At 41.5% G+C, this 19,738-nt stretch overlaps 1 protein-coding gene across 6 annotated transcripts; it reads left to right on the top strand.

Moving 5' to 3' along the window:
• The first annotated feature begins 316 nt into the window (after nt 1–316).
• Nucleotides 317–18,300, top strand: ARL9 (ARF like GTPase 9). Of its 6 annotated transcripts, none has more exons than XM_070458393.1 (4): nt 317–730; nt 4,278–4,440; nt 7,515–7,690; nt 15,740–18,300. In XM_070458393.1, exons 1-4 carry the CDS (start codon nt 332–334, stop codon nt 15,764–15,766), a joined length of 765 nt encoding a protein of 254 aa, XP_070314494.1. In that variant the 5' UTR covers nt 317–331; the 3' UTR covers nt 15,767–18,300. The 6 variants fall into 6 exon arrangements, with proteins under 6 accessions (XP_070314494.1, XP_020746325.2, XP_070314495.1 ...); XM_020890666.2 differs by lacking the exon at nt 15,740–18,300 and adding an exon at nt 14,402–15,375; XM_070458394.1 differs by lacking the exon at nt 15,740–18,300 and adding an exon at nt 8,076–11,111.
• Nucleotides 18,301–19,738: the final 1,438 nt, after the last annotated feature.

Below are 19,738 nucleotides of genomic sequence, written 5' to 3'. Positions count from 1 at the left end.
CGGCGCTCTTCCGAGGAAGCGATACCTGGGGACGCTTTTCCTGCTTCACCGGTCTTTCCCAGCTCCCGCGGCCGGGTCTCCCAGGTCCCCTGGCGTGGGCTCGCCCCTCTAGCGCCACACCGCGGGCTGGCGGGCGAGCGCAAGATGCCCGATGCCCATGCCGCAGCCCGGGGCCCTGGGGTGGGGAGGGCTGGCGGTTACCGCGGGGCGCTGTTCGCCACGTGGACCTACGTCTCCCCGGAGCTGCCCCCACAGCAGCGACCACTCCGGCTGGGACCCCGCCCGGCAGCTCCAGCGCGCGGGCGCGCGGGCGGAGGGAAGGGGGGTGGGGATGGAGGTGGGGGAAGTAAAGAGGGAAAAGGGGAAGGAGCCGGAGAAAGAGAAAACTCAGCAAAAAGGAAAGGAGGAGAAAAACAAAAAGAAGGTCAAGGAGAAAATCAAGGAGAAAGAAAAGGGGAAGGAGGAGAAGATTAAGGAAAAGAACGGGAAGGAGAAAAAAGAAAAGGGGAAGGAGGAGAAAATTAAGGAGAAGGCGAACGGGAAGGAGAGAAAAGGGGGGAAGGAGGAGAAAATTAAGGAGAAGGCGAACAGGAAGGGGGAGAAAAGTAAGAGAAATGAGGATGAAAAGAGGCAAGAGCGGGAGACGGAGAAAGAGAAGCAGCAATTCAAGGAAAAAGAAGAGAAAGACAAGGACAACAGCACATTGATAGAAATCCCGCTGGCGCCGCTGGTAAGAGACCGCTGCCTCGGACCCTCACCCGAGGCCATTGTCCAGGGTTTCGCCGCTCTGTTACGTGCGAGACCCCGGGTGGGCTCGCGCCGGAAGGAATCCGGTCTGTTTGCCGGCTTTGTATCCGCGGATGGAACCGGAATGTGCCAAGCTTCGAACGACCCATCGCGAGCCCCTTCTCCCCAGCCGCTCGCCCACTCACCCCTAACCCGACCCTGCGTCCAGGTCTAGTGTTGAATAAGACACCTTGATGATGTTCACAGCGGGTGCCGGCAACAGCCCTTTTTCCAGCCCCATCTCTGGCCAGCGCCGAACACTAGCCCCAGACTCCCACCACACATGTTCTCTCTGTTCCAGTCTTTTCTGTTCTGTGTGTGTGTGTGAAGGTGTAGGTTTCTTGAATTTGTGCAGGACGTGTTTGGGGAGCGCCTGGACCTTTTCTGTGGGTGCTCTGGTTACTATTACTTACATTGTTTTCAGACCACCGGCACCCAGAAGAAAGGGTCACAAAGGTTTAACTGAGAGGCCTCAGAAACCAGCCTTTGTAGTCATAAAAGGACAGATAACGAATGATTCTACTTAGATGATTTACCTCGTGTATTCAAAATCAGAGTCAAAGAGCAGAATGTTGGGGCCTGGGGGCTGGGGGGGTGAGGAGTTTAATGAGTGCAGTTTGTTTTACAAGATGAATAGTTATGGGTAGCGGTGATGGTTGCACGGTATTATGAATGAAGTCGATATCACTCTGGGTTTAAAAATGGTTAAGATGGTAAATTTTGTGTTGTGTACGACGGTCTGTGATCCATGGATGGTTTCCTGCCAGGCTCCTCTATTCTCCAGGCAAGAATACTGGAGTGGATTGCCATGCTCTTCTCCAGGGCATCTTCCTGACCCAGGGATGGAACCCACATCTCTTATATCTCCTACATTGGCAGGTGGGTCCTTTCTTACTAGCACCACCTGGGAAGCCTTTTTTGTTGTGTACTTTACCAGAATTTAAAAATTGGGAGAGAAGGAAAAAAAATAAGCATTATTTGGCTCGACTTAGTGGGCTCTGTGCTCCTGGAGTTCCTGGGTTCAGAGCTGCTTTCTGGTTCTAAACAACATGAATTATTAACAGAGATTTGATCTCTGGTGAAATAGCCAAAGAATTGATGCTTTCAAACTGTGGTGTTGGAGAAGCCTTATAAGAGTCCCTTGGACTGCTAGGAGATCAAACCAGTCAATCCTAAAGGAAATCAACCCTGAATATTCGTTGGAAGGATTGATGCTGAAGCTGAAGCTACATTACTTTAGCCACCAGATGTGAAGAGCCGACTCAGTGGAAAAGACCCTGATGCTGGAAACGATTGAAGGCAAAAGAAGTCAGCATAGGATGAGATGGTTATATAGCATCACCAACTCAATGGACGTGTTAGAGCAAACTCGGAGATAGTGAAGGACAGGGAAGTCTGGTGTGCTACAGTCCATGGGATTGCAAAGAGTTGGGCACAACTTTGAGATGAACACACAAAACAGACTATATAGATTCACTTATAGTCAAAGGAATAACTTTTAACACAGTGGTGTTGAATCACATTTCAGTGTTTACAGTAACTCCAGCTTTTCTTAAGAGATTATAAACATGAAGAAGCTTGTATTTTAGACTAAAAAGTAAGCAAAATGTAAAGCATCAGTGACTACAGAATTTCTAAATAGGGTCAGGTTAGTGGCAGCGATGTGATTGGAAAGGGAGTAGGAGACGGTTTTTATTCACAAAATTCTTAAGATCCAAGATGCCATTATTTTAGGTACCACAGAGAAAGGGGGAAAAAAATGCTTCCAGCCAAAATATGACATACTGTAGATTGTAAAGACCTCATTTCAGAGATGTTAAAATGTAAAAAAAGAAATCTTGGAACTGATAAAATATGTTGGGGTAACCCGAGTGTGGGGCCATTGGTGGAGATAATGGGGTGACAGTCTACATCTTGCAGCCATTTCTTGGTCACCATTGCTTTAAAGCATTCATTTAAAACCATCCAGTGACATCTCCTTAGAGCAGCATCTAGTCCCTCTTCCTTACCATGACTCTCTGAGAATGACACTGTAACATTTAGAGGCAGGTGGAAGAGAATGGAGAAGTGGAGATGGATATAGGAAACCTATGGAAGTACCATTTGCTTTAAGAGCCGTCAAGAATTCACTCCAGTAACAAACACTTACTTTTAAAAATTCTGTCACTCACTAGACAGGTTTCATAAATGATTCCCTGAATATAAGTCTCTATTACAGCAGACCTTAAAACACCTTATATTTACACAGATCTTCTATATTAGAGAGGAGGGACATGGGATAGACGTATAGTGCTGTTGAGGATCACTTTTTTGTAACAGAAATCTAGTCTAAGTCTAAGGCTTCCCTGGTGGCTCAGATGGTAAAGAATCTACCTGCAATGTGGGAGACCTGGGTTCGATCCCTGGGTCAGGAAGATCCCCTGGAGAAAGAAATGGCAACCTACTCCAGTATTCTTGTCTGGAGAATCCCATGGACAGAGGAGCCTGGCGGGCTACAGTCCATGGGGTCACAAAGAGTCAGACGTGACTGGCATGACTTAGCATGCAGTCTATGTCTAATGTCAACATTTGGTGTTCAAGCAGACATGTATAAGATTTTTATTTTTAAACCAATGCTCTTGAGTTTTTTTTTTCTTTTTCCATATATGAGAGACTTGTTTGGTAAGCTGTTTGAGAAATAGAATTCCTATGAACAGTCTGACTGGGTTGCTCATTTATTACTGTTTATATTGAAGTTTGTACACTAAAAGCCACCTTTCTAAGCACTCTGAGCTTTCTGTTTCTCTCTTCATACCAGTCTGTCCTTCTTGTCCCTCAAACACTTGTCATAAAAATTTCTAAGGCTGGTATGCTGGTGGAATACTTCTTCCTAAAGTTTACATCTAGTTCATCAGGTTTTAGCATGAGATTTTAATATGACTGGAACTAGTTTAACAATTTTTATAGTTTTGCCTTTTTATTTAATAATATTTATATTAAAAAGTACAGAAGAGAGTAATCTTGCCCTAAGAACTTTTAATCTATGATTCAATTTGGGGAGACAAAACAGATTAATGACATGAGACCTTAGATGCTTACATGCCAAGTGGCAGAGTCAATACATGGACCAAGAAGGTCCCAAGACCCCAAACAACAAATTGAATTTTTGTGCAGTCTCCAATGGATATGAACTAGGGAAGCCAAGTGAAGTGTGAAAATTTGCCCTGAAAATATGGCACCTCCTGTAAGTCCTGATATACATGAAGTATTTATTTGATAAATTGACCAGGAGTTGGAAGATAAAGAGGGGGTATGCAGTTAATATCACATAAGTAATGACTGATTATAGAAAATACAAACTGACTAGTACAGTTTGCTCTAGACCTATTGAATTTTTTTGCAAAGTTTTATTCTGGTTTACAATTTCACAAATACTGGCAAGCGCACTTCCCAAAGCCAAGAAAACAAGGCCCTGATAGCATAGCTTTATTACCTTATCTTTTGTTTCACAGGAGAGAAATAAGCAGATCATAGTGCTGGGCCTGGATGGGGCAGGAAAGACCAGTATTCTCCACTTTCTTGCTTTAAACCGAGTCCAGCGCAGTGTGGCCCCCACCCAAGGTTTCAATGCAGTGTGCATCAGCACCCAGGACCACCAGATGGAGTTCCTGGAGAGTAAGCACTCTTTCTCAGTGGTTCTGGGGGTAGCTAATAGCTTATATAGCCACATGATTGTCAGACGTTAAGCCAGATGCGATGTTGTCAACATCACATGGGTCCTTGTGAAATGAATGATAAAGTGAATGTGAAATGGATGATAGGTCCTTATGAAATGAAACCCTGGGTCAGATTTTCCTAGACTGTCAGAAAGCATATGTAGATAAATGCTAGGGTGCAATGTGGGTCAAATCGCTTTCTGCTCTTTTTATTTTCTCCTTTTTTCAGTGGTGGTGATAAAAGGGAGTTGAGAGGAAGGCTTTAGCACCCTCTCCTTTAACAGCCTCCCTCCTCCTTACTACCCCCCCATAAAAATCCAATCTAGGTAAATATAGTGTGCTTCCTTCTCAAAAATGCAAATATTCACAAACCTGTTATGACCAGATTACAACATATATACTCTTGTAATCAGATCACAACCCAGAAGCCCCTACTCTATGGTAATTCTGGAGTCACTGCCTCTCAGAATATTGCTGTTTTCCAAAGTTGTGTCAGATCCTCTTATCTTCTCTTTACACTCTCCCAAATTTATCTATCTAGCCAAACATACCCAAATGTCACCTGACATCTCTACCCGGCTGTTTCACTGGCCTCTCAAACCTAACATTGTCCAAGCCAATGCTTGATAAAGCTCCATATCTGCTCCTGTCCCTATAATCCTCTGGTCGGAAATGTCTCCTCACCCATCAGGATGCTCAAGCCAGAGGACCAGGCATTTTCTGTACCCCACCTCCAGTATGCAAGGAAAATGCTATGAATTTTTGCTTTCATCCAGTTGTGAAGAGAAAATGGTGGGCAGAGAAACTGTTAAAGCTGAAGGCGAATCTTTCTGATAAAAGCATTATTAGGAATAGAGATTTCAATTTCTCAGAAGCTATAGAAGAAATAATATTTTTAATGAAATAGATGGCTAAGAAAAGAGTCTCAGAATATAAAAAGTGAAAAAGGGCAAGGGTTGGGGTGTGGGAAGGAAAGGAAAGAGAATAAAAAGAAAGAAAGGAAGATAGGAAGAAAAAAGAAAAGATTCCAATTAAGGGGGAAAATGGACAGATCTGTCGGAGTGAGGAGTTTCGACATATGTTTGTCAATTATTAATGGAATTAGGCAGAAAAAAACTTCAGAGAGTATATAATGTTTGAACACAGTCAACCAATTTGATCTAATGAATAATATAAAATTGCCCAATTAGACAATTTTAGCTTCATCAAAAAGTTAAAATTCACATTCTTCTCAAATACCCATGGAACAGTAACCAAACATGGACCACTTCCTGGGCCATACAGCAAGTCTTAATGGAGTTTTCAAAGAGGCATCATATGAACCATGTTCTCTAACTATTTTACCATTAAATTAGAAGTTAATATCTAGGGACTTCCCTGGTGGTCCAGTGGTTAAGAATCCACCTTCCAATACAGGAGATATGGGTTTGATCCCCGGTCGGGGAAGTAAGATCCCCCATGCCGCGGGACAACAGGGCCCATGAGCCACAACTGCCCAGCCCAGGCTCTGGGGCCCTCGCTCGGCCGCTGGAGCGCAGCCTGTGCGACACAGTTGAGATTCCCACGCCACAGTTGAGACCTGACGCAGCCAACAATAAAAAGTAAATGAATAATTTTTTTTCCAGTCCTGCACCCTCCCCAATTAATACTTTTTTTAAAAAAGAAGTTAATAACTAAAAGAGAGCAATTCCTATTATAGGTGAAATGTCATGGTGTTGGCAAAAAAGATGGGAAACAACATGCCTGTTTAAGCTTGTACATTAAAGCCATATGAATTACTTAGATTACATTCTTTTAAAAAATTAAAACACAAAATACTTTGAAGAATGACCAGCCTGGCTCTCTGTACAAAGGAAAACAAAGGAAAGGCAAATAAAGACCCTTTCCTATTAGTTTTTGAAATGTTTTTGTTAAGTGCCCATAACAGTGGTCTGCATACTTTTTCTGCAAAGGGCTCCAGAGTAGATCATATCGACTCTGTGGCCACATGATCTCTGTGATCCTGCTCAATACTGAGAAAGCAAGCCGAGACCCTGTGTGAACAAACCTGCACAACTTGGCTTGTACTGAAATCCAACTGTGATATAATGCTCATGTGTTATAAAGTGGTATTCTTTTTCCCCCCAAATGTTTAAAAATGTAAAATCTATTTTTTGTTCATGGGCAGTACAAAAACAGGCAGTGAGCCAGGTTTAGACTGTGGGCCATTGTTTGTCAACGTCTGTCCCAGGAGAAAAATAAAAACTGAATTCACTGTGTCTGTATTATTATGATTCCAAGAAGTTTTTTCTGGGAAGCATCAGCAGAAAAAAATAACTCAAAAGACATTTTTTTTCTGAGGCAAGTATTCTTGAATACCCACAGGATCATATTAACTTTCAGTGCAAGATGAAAGAAAGGAAATTAGATTTGGGGTTTTGAGAAAGGAAATAAGTTGTGCAAGAGAGGCTAGCCAATGACATTTAAATCAGTCCACTTAAGACATTTTAGAGAAACCCACCACCCTGAATTCTTTCAGTGGACTACTCCCGTCTACTGATCCATACTCGATAGACATGCACAGGCTGTCATGACTGCTCCGTATAGCAGATCAAGAGGCGTCCACTGTGGTGCAGATTTGCAATGTAGGACACCTGAGTTTGATCCCTGGGTTGGAAAGATCCCCTGGAGAAGGAAACGGCAACCCACTCCAGTATTCTTGCTTGGGAAATCCCATGGACAGAGGAGCCTGGCAGGCTACAGTCCATGGGGTCACAAGAGTCAGACCCGACTTCGTGACTAAATTACCACCATGCCGGTCCTTTGTGTTCCAGAACTTAATGAACCGCTTGTGGAGGGTAAATATCCCCACCAATCATTTCCCCAGAAACATCGCTCTGGTTGTTCTCAGAATTGGGTCTGATCTCACAGAGGTCTTTTATCAGAAGACCTGCCAGTGTTCAGAAATGATCAAAATGTGCCTTACCTGGCTGCCTCGATGGACGCTTCTGAGATCTGTGTGTTCGTGTCTTCTTCCTTTGCTTTCCTTTGTAGTTGGCGGCAGTGAACCTTTCCGTTGCTATTGGGAAATGTACCTGTCCAAGGGCTTGCTGCTGGTATTTGTGGTGGATTCAGCAGATCACAAAAGATTACCTGAAGCCAAGAAATACCTTCATCAACTAATTGGAACAAACCCAGTCCTTCCTCTGGTTGTGTTTGCAAACAAACAGGTAAAAATCTGTGCAAATATAAAGTGTACTCAATATATTTTTTATTAATGTGGTAAATAGAAATGTTTACTTTTTGAATTTGATCTTTTTAACTTATTTTAAAATTTTTATTTTTTTAAATTGGAGTATAGTTGTTTTACAATGCTGTGTTAGTTTCTGCTAACAGAAGTGAATCAGTCCTAATACGCAGATATGCCCTCCCTGTTGGGCTTCCCTCCCACCCCCATCCCACCCCTCTAGGTCATCACAGAGTGCTGAGTTGAGCTTCCAGTGCTTTATAGCGGGTTCCCATTAGCTATCTATTTTGCACATAGTAGTGTATGTTTGTTATTCTTTAGTCAGTAAACCGTGTCCTACTCTTGTGCTACGCCATGGACTGTTGTAGCCTGCCAGACTCTTCTGATGGGATTTCCCAGGCAAGAATACTGGAGCAGGTTGCCATGTCCTTCTCCAGGGGATCGTACCCACCCACGGACTGAACCCACGTTTCCTGCATTGACAGGTAGATTCTTTACCAGTGAGCCACCTGGGAAGCCTGGTAATGTATATACGTCAGTCCTAATCACCCAATTCATCCCATGCTCTCCTCTATGTCCACAAGTCACTTTCTTCCTCTGACTCTCTATTCCTGCCTTGGAAATAGATTCATCTGTACCATTTTTCCAGATTCCACGTGTATGTGTTAATATACGATGTTTTTCTCTCTCTGATTCACTTTACTCTGTATGACAGACTCTGGGTCCATCCACATCTCTACAGATGACCCAAAGAAATGTCTGCTTTTAAGAGCTAAATATTCAATAATATGCTGTATTTTCATTACAATTTATACTATTAGGTCTACTGGAGTATACAGTCAGCTCTCCTTATCTGTGATTCAACCAGCCGTGGATCAGGGGGAAAAAAAATTCCATAAAGTTCCAGAAAGTAAAACTCCTGATTGCCACATGTGGGCAACTATTTTCATAGCATTTACCTTGTATTAGATATTATAAGTAGTCTAGAGATGATTAAAGTATAAGAGAGGATGTGCATAGGTTATTTGCAAAAATGACACCATTTTATATAAGGGACTTGAGCAGATTCTGATGTCTTCTAGGGTCCTGCAACCAATCCCCCCACAGATACCAAGTAAAAGTGAACGTGTTAGTCGCTCAGTCGTGTCTGAACGCTTTTCGACCCTGTAGACTGTAGCCTGCCAAGATCTTATGCCCATGGAATTCTCCAGGCAAGAACACTGGAGTGGATTGCCATTCCATTCTCCAGGGGATCTTCCCAACCCAGGGATGGAACCCAGGTCTCCCGCACTGCAGGCAGATTCTTTACTGACTGAGCCACCGGAAAAGCGCACAGCTGTAAATTCCTTCAGAACAGAGACTGTCATTCACCTTTGTGTCCTATGTGAAACCTAGTATACCACCTTGTAGTTAGTACGGATTCAGTGAATATCTGTTAGGTTTAATTAAATAAACATTTACTGACTGTTGAATTGATTTCAACAAAATCTTTGCGTGCTTACTATGTACCATGGGCTTCCCTGGTGGCTCAGATGGTAAAGAATCTGAGAGACGTGGGTTTGATCCCTGGATCGGGAAGATCCCCTGGAGAAGGGAATGGCAACCCATTCCAGTATTCTTGTCTGGAGAATCCCATGGATAGAGGAGCCTGGCAGGCTACAGTCCATGGGGTCGCAAAGAGTCGGACGTGACTAATTGACTAACACACACACGCACACATACCAAGTGTCAGTATACAGGAGTAGTTTTAGATTAGCTAGCCTGACCTGAATTTCACACACATGCATTCAAGTATTAAACACTCATGAAGAAACGGAAGCCTTGTGCAGTGTTGGTGGGGATGTCAAATGGTGCAGCCGCTATGAAAAACAGTATGGCAATTCCTTAAGAAATTAAAAATAGAATTTTCATATAGTCCAGCAGTTCCACTTCTGGGTATATTACCAACAGAATTGAAAGCAGGAACTCAGACAGATGTTTGCACACCCATGCTCATAGCAGAATTATTCCCAGTACCCAAAAGGTAGAAGCAACCCAAGTGTCCATCCACACGTGAATGGATAAACAAAATGTGGTGTATACGTACAGTGGATATTATTCAGCCTTAAATGTGTCAGGAAATTCTGACACATGCTACACCATGGATGAACTTTAAGGACATTATGCTAAGTGAAATAAGCCAGTCACGAAAGGACAAATACTGTATGATTACACTTTTATGAGGTCCCCTAGAGCAGTTAAGGGCTTCCCTGGTGGTTCAGCTGGTAAAGAATCCACCTGAAATGTGGGAGACCTGGGTTCAATCCCTGGGTTGGGAAGATCCCCTGGAGGAGGGCATGGCAACCCAGTCCAATATTCTTGCCTGGAAAATCCCCATGGACAGAGGAGCCTGGCAGGCTACAGTCCATGGGGTCGCAGAGTCGGACACGACTGAGCGACTCAGCACAGAGCAGTTAAAGTCAGAGAGACAAAAAATAGTAGTTGCCAAGGGCTGGGGGAGGGAGAAATGGGAAGCTATTGTTTAATGGGTGCAGAGTGTCAGTTTTACAAGTTGAAGAGCTCTGAAGATGGTGTACAATAATGTGAATTTACTCAAGTGTACACCAAACTGTACACTTCAAAATGGCTAATATGGAAATTTTTGTTATGTGTATCTTACTACAATAAAAAGAAATTTTTAAAAAACATTAGACATCTATAGCATTGTGCAGGCACACCTAATTTTATCGCACTTCACATTGCTGTGCTTTGCAGATATTGGGATTTTTTACAAATTGAAGTTTTCTGGCAACCCTGCATGGAGCAGGTCTATAGGTGCCACTTCCCAGCTGCTTTTCTCACTTTATGTGTGGCCTTTTGGGAATTCTTGCAATATTTCCAACTTCTAGAATTATTATATTTGTTATGATGATCTCTGATCAGTGATCTTTGATGTTACTATTGTAAAAAAGATTATGACTTGCTGAAGGCTTGGATGATGGTTAGCATTTTTTAGCAATAAGGTATTTTTAAATTAAGGTATGTACGTATTTTTAGACATAATGCTATCACACACTTAATAGGTTACAGTAGTGTTAAAGTGACTTTTCTATGCACCAAGAGACAAAAAAAATTCATGTGACTCACTTTATTGCGGTATTCACTTTATCACAGTAGTCTGGAACCCAATTTGCAGTATCTCTGAAGTGTGCTTGTAATGCAGTAGCCTCTCTCTCAATTGCCAGGCTTATCAGTCATAAGAGAGCTCAGTTCCTACCCTTTCTCCCACTCCTATGAGTGAGTGTTTATGGAAGTAAAATAAATCATTATAATGATGATCTAAGAGTAGGAGCCTATATTAAAGTCCAGCATAAATGCTAGTCCAGCAGATTATTTTTTTAAAAAGCTTGGAGTTGTTTTTTTTTTTTTTCAGTGAGCATCTTAAGTAACACAAACTATGAAGATTTAGAAGATCATGGTAAATGTAAGTGAGCTGTATAGTATTGCATTGCATGAATATACAACCACTTTACCATTTTCTTGTTGGGCATTTGGGTTATTTCCAATTTTTCATTGTTGTAAAAGAGTTCTATAGTGAATCTTCATGTATGTGTCTTTTCATAGATGTGTACCAACAGTTCTCTAGTGCGTGAGGAATTGCTGGGTTTGGGGATTTGTACCTTGTGGCTCAGCAGGTAAAGAATCCGCCTGTAATGCAGGAGACCTGGGTTTGATCCCTGGGTTGGGAAGATCCCCTGGAGAAGGGAAAGGCTACCCACTTCAGTATTCTAGCCTGGAAAATTCCAAGGACTGTATAGTCCCTGGGGTCACAAAGAGTCAGACGTGATTGAGCACCTTTCACTTTTCTTTCATGTATTCAGTTTTACTATATATTACCGAGTTGCTTTCCAAAGATATTGAACCAATTTATTCTTCCTACCAGCAGTATATGACAGGTTTTATAACACTACACCCTTGTTAATACTTGGTTTATCAAACTTTCATTTTTGCCAGTCTCATGAGAATGAAATTTTATCTTATTATTCTAATTTGCATTTCCTTAATTACTAGTGAGCCTGAACATTTTTTTCAGATGTTCACTGGTTATTAGTTTCAAATTAGTTTCATTTCTTTGAAGCAAATTTCCATATCTGTGAATTAGCTTTTAATATCTTTCCCCAAATTCCTATTGGGGTGTTTATCTTTTCTCATTTGAGTTATAGGAGTCTTTCTTTCTTTCTTTTTTTTTTTGTGAGTCTTTCATATCTTTTGGAAAAATAGTCCTATTTCTGTTAGATACATTACAAATATCTTCTCTAGCAACCTATTGTGGAGAAGGCAATGGCACCCCACTCCAGTACTCTTGCCTGGAAAATCACATGGACAGAGGAGCCTGGTGGGCTGCAGTCCATGGGGTCGCTAAGAGTCAGACACGACTGAGCGAATTCACTTTCACTTTTCACTTTCATGCATTGGAGAAGGCAATGGCAACCCACTCCAGTGTTCTTGCCTGGAGAATCCCAGGGATGGGGGAGCCTGGTGGGCTGCCATCTATGGGGTCGCACAGAGTCGGACACGACTGAAGCGACTTAGCAGCAGCAGCAACCTAGTGTTAACATTTTACTTTGTTATGGTTCTCTTTTTAATACACAGGTTTTCATTTTTAATAGTCCAATTTATCGATACTTTCCTTTGTGGTTTATATCTCTTCATCAAATTGAATAAACGACCATTTGGTGTCAAATTTATAACTTTTACTGGGGTTTAATAATAAAACGTTTGGATATTCTCAGACAGTAAAGAATCTGCCTGCAATGCAGGAGACCTGGGTTCAATCCCTGGATCCAGAAGATCCCCTGGAGAAGGGAATAGCAACCCACTCCAGTATTCTTGCCTGGAGAATTCCATGGACAGAGGAGCCTGGTGGGACACAGTCTCTGGGGTCACAAAGAGTTGGACACAACTGAGCAGCTAACACACATTCTAGTTTAAGGTCACCTTGGTTATTACTCCTTGATCAAAGTAACTTAAGCTTTTAGATGACTCATTGTTTCAAGTTATTACATAAATATTTTTTAAGAGTCATCTTACTATCTTTATTCTTTGAGTGATGACATCTATTAGGGCACAATTATGTGAGTGTGGAGTACACATGATATTTATCCCTGATGTTCTTTTATCATTACAAGGAGCCCCTCCTTCCTTCCAGAACCCTTCTATTTTCCTCCTCTCCAATTCCACTGGTGGCATTTCTTTTAACTTGAGACATTGTCCACATGTTACTAGATTCATTAACACAATTGCAAAATTCACTACATGCTCTAAGACCTGAAATTCAGGTTTCAGATAGGCAATAAAGTGGAAGAAACAGAAAAGGTAATGATACCATGTGAAGAAAACCTCACAGACTCACAAGAATTTGATAGGTTCATATTGGCACAAGAGAAAATGACAATATTGTACTCTTTTCAGATGATGCCCTAAAGCTTTGGGAGAGCACCATGAAACAAAAAGCCAATTACAAATTCAATGTTAAGAGTGAAAATGCTGGAACTTTTGCAGAAGACTTAAAAACTGCAACTGAATCTGCATATGTATTTAGGAGAGGGAATATCAGAGGTTATTTGCCATAAATAATTCTTGATGTGTGAGAGGCAAAGAAACATGTTTCGATCTTAGCATGCAGCATAAACACATGCTTTTTGTCTCCTCGTTTTAATCTCTCCCCTCTCTGCCTCTTCGGATGGGTTTTCCTCCTTTAAGCCTTCCCCATTCTCCATCTCATCCTCTTTCCCTCCACCTGGCCCTTGCCTCTCAGCCTTCTTCACCTACTACGCCATTTTCTAAATTTATCCCATCCCTGATCCCTTCTCTGTCTCCCTCCATCCCCCCAAATTTGATGTAAAACTTTTTGTTCAGCAGAAATAATTTTTGCAAAAGAAAACTCACCCTTGGCAAATGCTATAGTCAATAAAATATTATATGGGCAAAAACCAATTAATGAATCAAGCTTCTATTGTAAAGACAAATTAAAAATAACCTTGGAGGGCTTCCCTGATTCTTCAGTGGAATCGAATCTGCCTGCCAATGCAGGAGGCACAGGTTCGATCCCTGATCCAGCAAGATCCCACATGTCGCAGAGCCGCTAAGCCACAGCTGTTGAGCCTGTATACTAGAGCCAGGGAACTGCCATTTCTGAGCCCTTGCGCTGCAACTCCTGAAGCCCGAGCCCTAGAGCCCGTGCTCTGCAATAGAAGAAGCCACCACGATGAGAAGCCCAAGCACCGCAACTGGAGAATGGCCCCCGCTCACAAGGAGAGAAACGCCCATGCAGCAACAGAGACCCAGCACAGCCAACAATAAACACATTATTAATTAAGTTATTTTAAAAAGTTAAAAAAATAAGTCTTGGGAAAATTCAGACAAAAATGGAAAACAAAACTAGAAGCGGATTGCACTGGTTAGGAAATTGATTAAGGTATCATATTGGCTTAACTTTGTTCCAGAAAATACTCTTTTGATAATAACTCATAAATGCTGATATAATTCTGATGAAAATCTTTATATTCAAACAGCCTTTAGGATCCTGGTAATGGGATTACAACATCCTCGATATTATAATGGAGGTGCGATCATTGAGAGTAATAAATGTATCTATCAAAAAATGTTGCAAAATAATCAACTTTTTCTCAATTCTTTTTCCATTCTTGTGAAGGATCTTGAAGCAGCCTATCACATTACAGATATCCATGAAGCTCTGGCATTATCTGAGGTGGGAAATGACAGGAAGATGTTCTTGTTCGGAACCCAGGTGACTGAGAGCTGCTCAGAGATACCTTCCATCATGCAGGATGCCAGAGACCTAATTGCACAGCTGGCTGCAGACACGAGTGACCAGGCGTAGCCCCCGCGAGACTTGCGATCTGGATGCCACCAGGGGACGCGACACGGCAGGCTGGAAGCCAAAATTTCCACTTTCAAATAAAAAATAAGCCATCTCCTATTTTCTCAATGCACGACACATATACACATATAAGAAACTGTTAATTGATTAAAAGGATCTCTATTTAGATTTTGAACTTTAAAAGTATTGGTAAACAATGTATTTCGAGGGATTTGGATTTTTAATCAACAAAATTAAAGTGGAAATTAGCAAGCATTCATCCCATTTGTAGTTTCTCGATGAAATGAGATTTACATAAAAATATTCTAATAACTTTTCTCTTTTCAAGTAAATCCAGGTGTCTTTCCTTTAAGTGGATCCATTTAACAGTGTGGGAAAAGAAATCAGGATAGGGCAATAAGAAAAGTAAGCACTATCAAAGTCACGTAGAAATACAAATTAACAGCCTTCAGAATGTTAGGTAGTTAGAATAGGGGAAAGGAGTCCAGAATGGTGGTGGCTAAAAGACCTGGAAGGGAAAAGCCTGCGAAAATAGAACAAAGGAAGGTCCGAGGACCGGAGTGAGAACCTCAGGTAGAATAAACAACACTCCTGGCCGGCCCAATGTACATAAGACAGGCCCAGGGACAGAGAGACATATAAACAGAGGAGCTGAAGCCCTCTTCTCTCCCTCTCTCCTGCACAATGGGGCGATCTTCTCTTCGCGTCTTTGGATCAACGTGCCCTCACGCCTCAAAGATGGCTTTTCCTGCTATTATCTAAATAAAATAGAGCTGTAACGCTGAGCTGTAACACTGATTTATTTAAGAGCTATAACACTGGTCTGTCCAAGACCCGAGAGCTGTGACCCGCCGAGGGGGCTTTCATGTGCGTCACTCCAAATTTTTGTTGTGATGAGACAAAGAACCAAGGAGCATACACTCGCCTGACAAGAAAGATTTAAGAAAGGCTTCTCTCTAAGAAACTACCACTAACAGAACACTGTAGGGGTTTGTGTTTCAACTTCTTGATATTTTATTTTTTTTATATAGATAAGCTTTTATCTTTCCTAGAAATATTTAAGAGTGATAACTCTGCTTACCTACAGATATGATACAAATCCAACTTTTAACCTTAGTGTCTTGTCCTAATTTCTTTTTTTTTATAAAGACTTCCAGTTTCCAGTCCAGCATGTAAGAAGCTTGGAAGCCATGAGGCCATTCTAACGAGTAAAAAGCTGAACAGACTGAAAAATCAGCATTGGAGAGACGAACAGAATACAGAGAATGACAGTTTACCAGAGCAGAGACTCATAGTGGGAACTCCCCATGGGGACCTGTGCCTGCCTGTTAGTCACTCAGCTGGGTCCAACTCTTGGCCACCCATGGGCTGTAGCCCACCAGGCTCCTCTGCCCATGGGATTCTCCAGGCAAGAATACTAAAGTGAGTTGCCATTCCCTTCTCCAGGGGACCTTCCCAACCCGGGATTGAACCTGAGCCTTCTGCATGGCAGGCAGATTCTTTACCACTGAGGCACCAGGAAGCCCCACTGAAAGAAGAACTACAACTGATGAATTGCTGGTTGCTCAGAGTACTCTGAAAATTAAAAAATTCTAGGGGAACCCAGTCATAGGAGGGCCCCCGATGTTTGAGATTTACCTCCAGGACCTTGACCAGATCCCCCCAATAAATGCTAGAGAAAAATCCCCTGGTGCTTCCAAGGGCAGGGGGAAAAAAAAAAACCCTTTTGAAATATGCCAGCGCATTCTGTTCTCTTAACAAGGTCTGCCTTCAGGGGAGACTACTTAACCAGTGCCTAACCTGCTGGAGTATCACTGTGTTCATGTGTGCTTACTGTGTCCTCTGCAACCCCGTGGACTGTGTAGCCCGCCTGGCTCCTCTGTCCATGGGCTTTCCCAGGCAAGAATACTGGAGTGGGTTCCCAGTTCCCTTTCCCAACCGAGGGATCGAACCTGCTCCTTCTGCAATGGCATGCAGATTCTTCACCACTGAGCCACCTGGGAATCCCAGTCTGGTATTAGCAGAGAGTAACCAGAGGCTGACTGACCTGGAGGAAAGGAAATACCCAACTCTAGTCCACTCCAGTCATTCTGTTCCACCTAAGAGGGCAGAAAACTAAGACTTAAGTCTGCAGTCCAGAGGCACAGAGTCTCTAAAAGGCTGAGATCTCATCATAAGACTATAGAATATTCTCCCTTCCCCCACCCCCACCTCACCAACACATTGCTAAAGGCCTGTTTACAGAAGTTCCTTTTACCCAATACATCATGCCTGGCTATCAGGAAAAGCTACAAGACATACTAAAAGGCAAAAAACACAGAAGAGACAGCATGCACTGTACAGAAATGAAGAATGTTTGATGGGCTTGTTAAAAGACTAGACATGGCTAAGGAAAGAACCTCTGAGCTTGAGGATATCTCAATAGAAACTTCCAAAACTGAAAATCTAAGAGAGCAAGGACTAGAAAAACAGGACAGAATATGCAAGGACTGTGGGACAACCACAAAAGTTGCTATATGTGTTTAATGGGAAACCGGAAAGAGGAAAGAAAGGAACAATAAATATTTGAAACAGTGACTAAGAATTTCTCCAAATTAATGTCAGACACCAAACCAGAGATCTCAGAAGTGCAGAGAGCATCAAGGAGGATAAATGACCCCAAAAAAACTACACACAGGCATATTGCTTTTAAGCTGCAGAAAATCAAAGATGAAGAAAATTTAAAAACCCAGAAAGTAGTCAGAGGGAAAAACACCTTACCATGAAGGATCAAAGATAAGAAATACATTAAGCTTCTGAAAAACTATGGAAACAGGGAGAGTGGAATAAATATAGCATTGAGAGAAAGAACCATCAGCCTAGAATTGTGTACTCTATGAAATCCTTCAAAAGTGAAAGAGAGGGCTTCTCTGGTGACTCACTGGTAAAGAACCCTCCTGCCAATGTAGGAGACACGGGCTCTATTCCTGATCCAGGAAGATCCCACAGGCCATGGAGCAGCTGAACCTGTGTGCTGCAACTACTGAGCCTATGCCCTACAGCCCAGGAGCCGCAGCTACTGAAGCCCGGGTGCCCTTGAGCCTGCAGCTAGAGAAGCCGCCACAATGAGAAGCCTGCACAATGCAACCATAGTGTAACCCCACTCGCTGCAACTGGAGCCAAGCCCACACAGCAACAAAGAGCCAGTGTAGCCAAAAATAATTTTTAAAAATTTTAAGTGAAGAAAAAAGAATTTCTGAGGCAAAAATTGAGGGAATTTGTGGCCAGTACTTCTGCATTGCAAGAAAGATAAAAAGAGAAGAAAAATAATAGAGTTCAGAAATTTGGATCTATGTAAAAGAAGAACACTGGGAAAAGAATAAGTGAGGATAAAATTAAAACTTATTTTTATTATTCTTAATTGATCTAACAGATTACAGTTTCTTTAAAATAATAACAGCAACCACTATGTTTGACCATGTATGTTTATGTGTATGTATAAATGTTATGATGACAGTGATAGAAGGAATGAGAGTAAGGAATTAGGATCTAGTCATCATAAGGTTTTCACACTACCTGTGAAATGGTATAGTGTTATTTAAAGTAGACTTGGATTTATATTGCAAACTCTAAGACAACCACTGAAAAAATAAAGGAAATTATAACTGATATGCCAAGAAAAGAGAAAATCAAATCAAGTAAAATGCTTAAAACCACAAAAGGGAGAAAAAGAGTGGAAGACAAAGAGAGAAACAATTAACAAGGACAAATAGAAAACAATAAATATATGGTATCTATTAATCCAGCTAAATCAATAATCACTTTGTAGGTCAAGGGTCTAAATGCACCAATTGAAAGACAGAAATTGTCAGGGTGGATTTAAAAAAAAGATCCAGCCATATGTTGCCTATAAGAAACTCACTTTAAGTGTAAAGAGACATATGGATTAAAATTAAATGAATGATCTATATTTCTATATTTCTGTCTTTGTGCCAGTACCATACTGTCTTGATGACTGTGGCTTTGTAGTATAGTCTGAAGTCAGGCAGGTTGATTCCTCCAGTTCCATTCTTCTTTCTCAAGATTACTTTGGCTATTCGAGGTTTTTTGTATTTCCATACAAATTGTGAAATTATTTGTTCTAGTTCTGTGAAAAATACCGTTGGTAGCTTGATAGGGATTGCATTGAATCTATAGATTGCTTTGGGTAGTATAGCCATTTTGACAATATTGATTCTTCCAATCCATGAACATGGTATATTTCTCCATCTGTTTGTGTCCTCTTTGATTTCTTTCATCAGTGATTTATAGTTTTCTATGCATAAGTCTTGTGTTTCTTTAGGTAGATATACTCCTAAGTATTTTATTCTTTTTGTTGCAATGGTGAATGGTATTGTTTCCTTAATTTCCCTTTCTGTTTTCTCATTGTTAGTGTATAGGAATGCAAGAGATTTCTGTGTGTTAATTTTATATCCTTCAACTTTACTAAATATAGATCAATGGAACAGAATAGAAAGCCCAGATATAAATACACGAACCTATGGTCACCTTATCTTCGACAAAGGAGGCAAGGATATACAATGGAAAAAAGACAACCTCTTTAACAAGTGGTGCTGGGAAAACTGGTCAACCACCTGTAAAAGAATGAAACTAGAACACTTTCTAACACCATACACAAAAATAACTCAAAATGGATTAAAGATCTAAATGTAAGACCAGAAACTATAAAACTCCTAGAGGAGAACATAGGCAAAACACTCTCCGACATAAATCACAGCAGGATCCTCTATGACCCACATCCCAGGATATTAGAAACAAAAGCAAAAATAAACAAATGGGACCTAATGAAACTTAAAAGCTTTTGCACAACAAAGGAAACTATAAGCAAGGTGAAAAGACAGCCCTCAGATTGGGAGAAAATAATAGCAAATGAAGCAACAGACAAAGGATTAATCTCAAAAATATACAAGCAACTCCTCCAGCTCAACTCCAGAAAAATAAATGACCCAATCCAAAAATGGGCCAAAGAACTCAACAGACATTTCTCCAAGGAAGACATACAGATGGCTAACAAACACATGAAAAGATGCTCAACATCACTCATTATCAGAGAAATGCAAATCAAAACCACAATGAGGTACCATTACACGCCAGTCAGGATGGCTGCTA

This window comes from Odocoileus virginianus, chromosome 29 (assembly GCF_023699985.2).
Source record: "Odocoileus virginianus isolate 20LAN1187 ecotype Illinois chromosome 29, Ovbor_1.2, whole genome shotgun sequence".
Lineage (NCBI taxonomy): Eukaryota > Metazoa > Chordata > Mammalia > Artiodactyla > Cervidae > Odocoileus > Odocoileus virginianus.
This window is presented reverse-complemented; position numbering and strand designations above follow the sequence as displayed.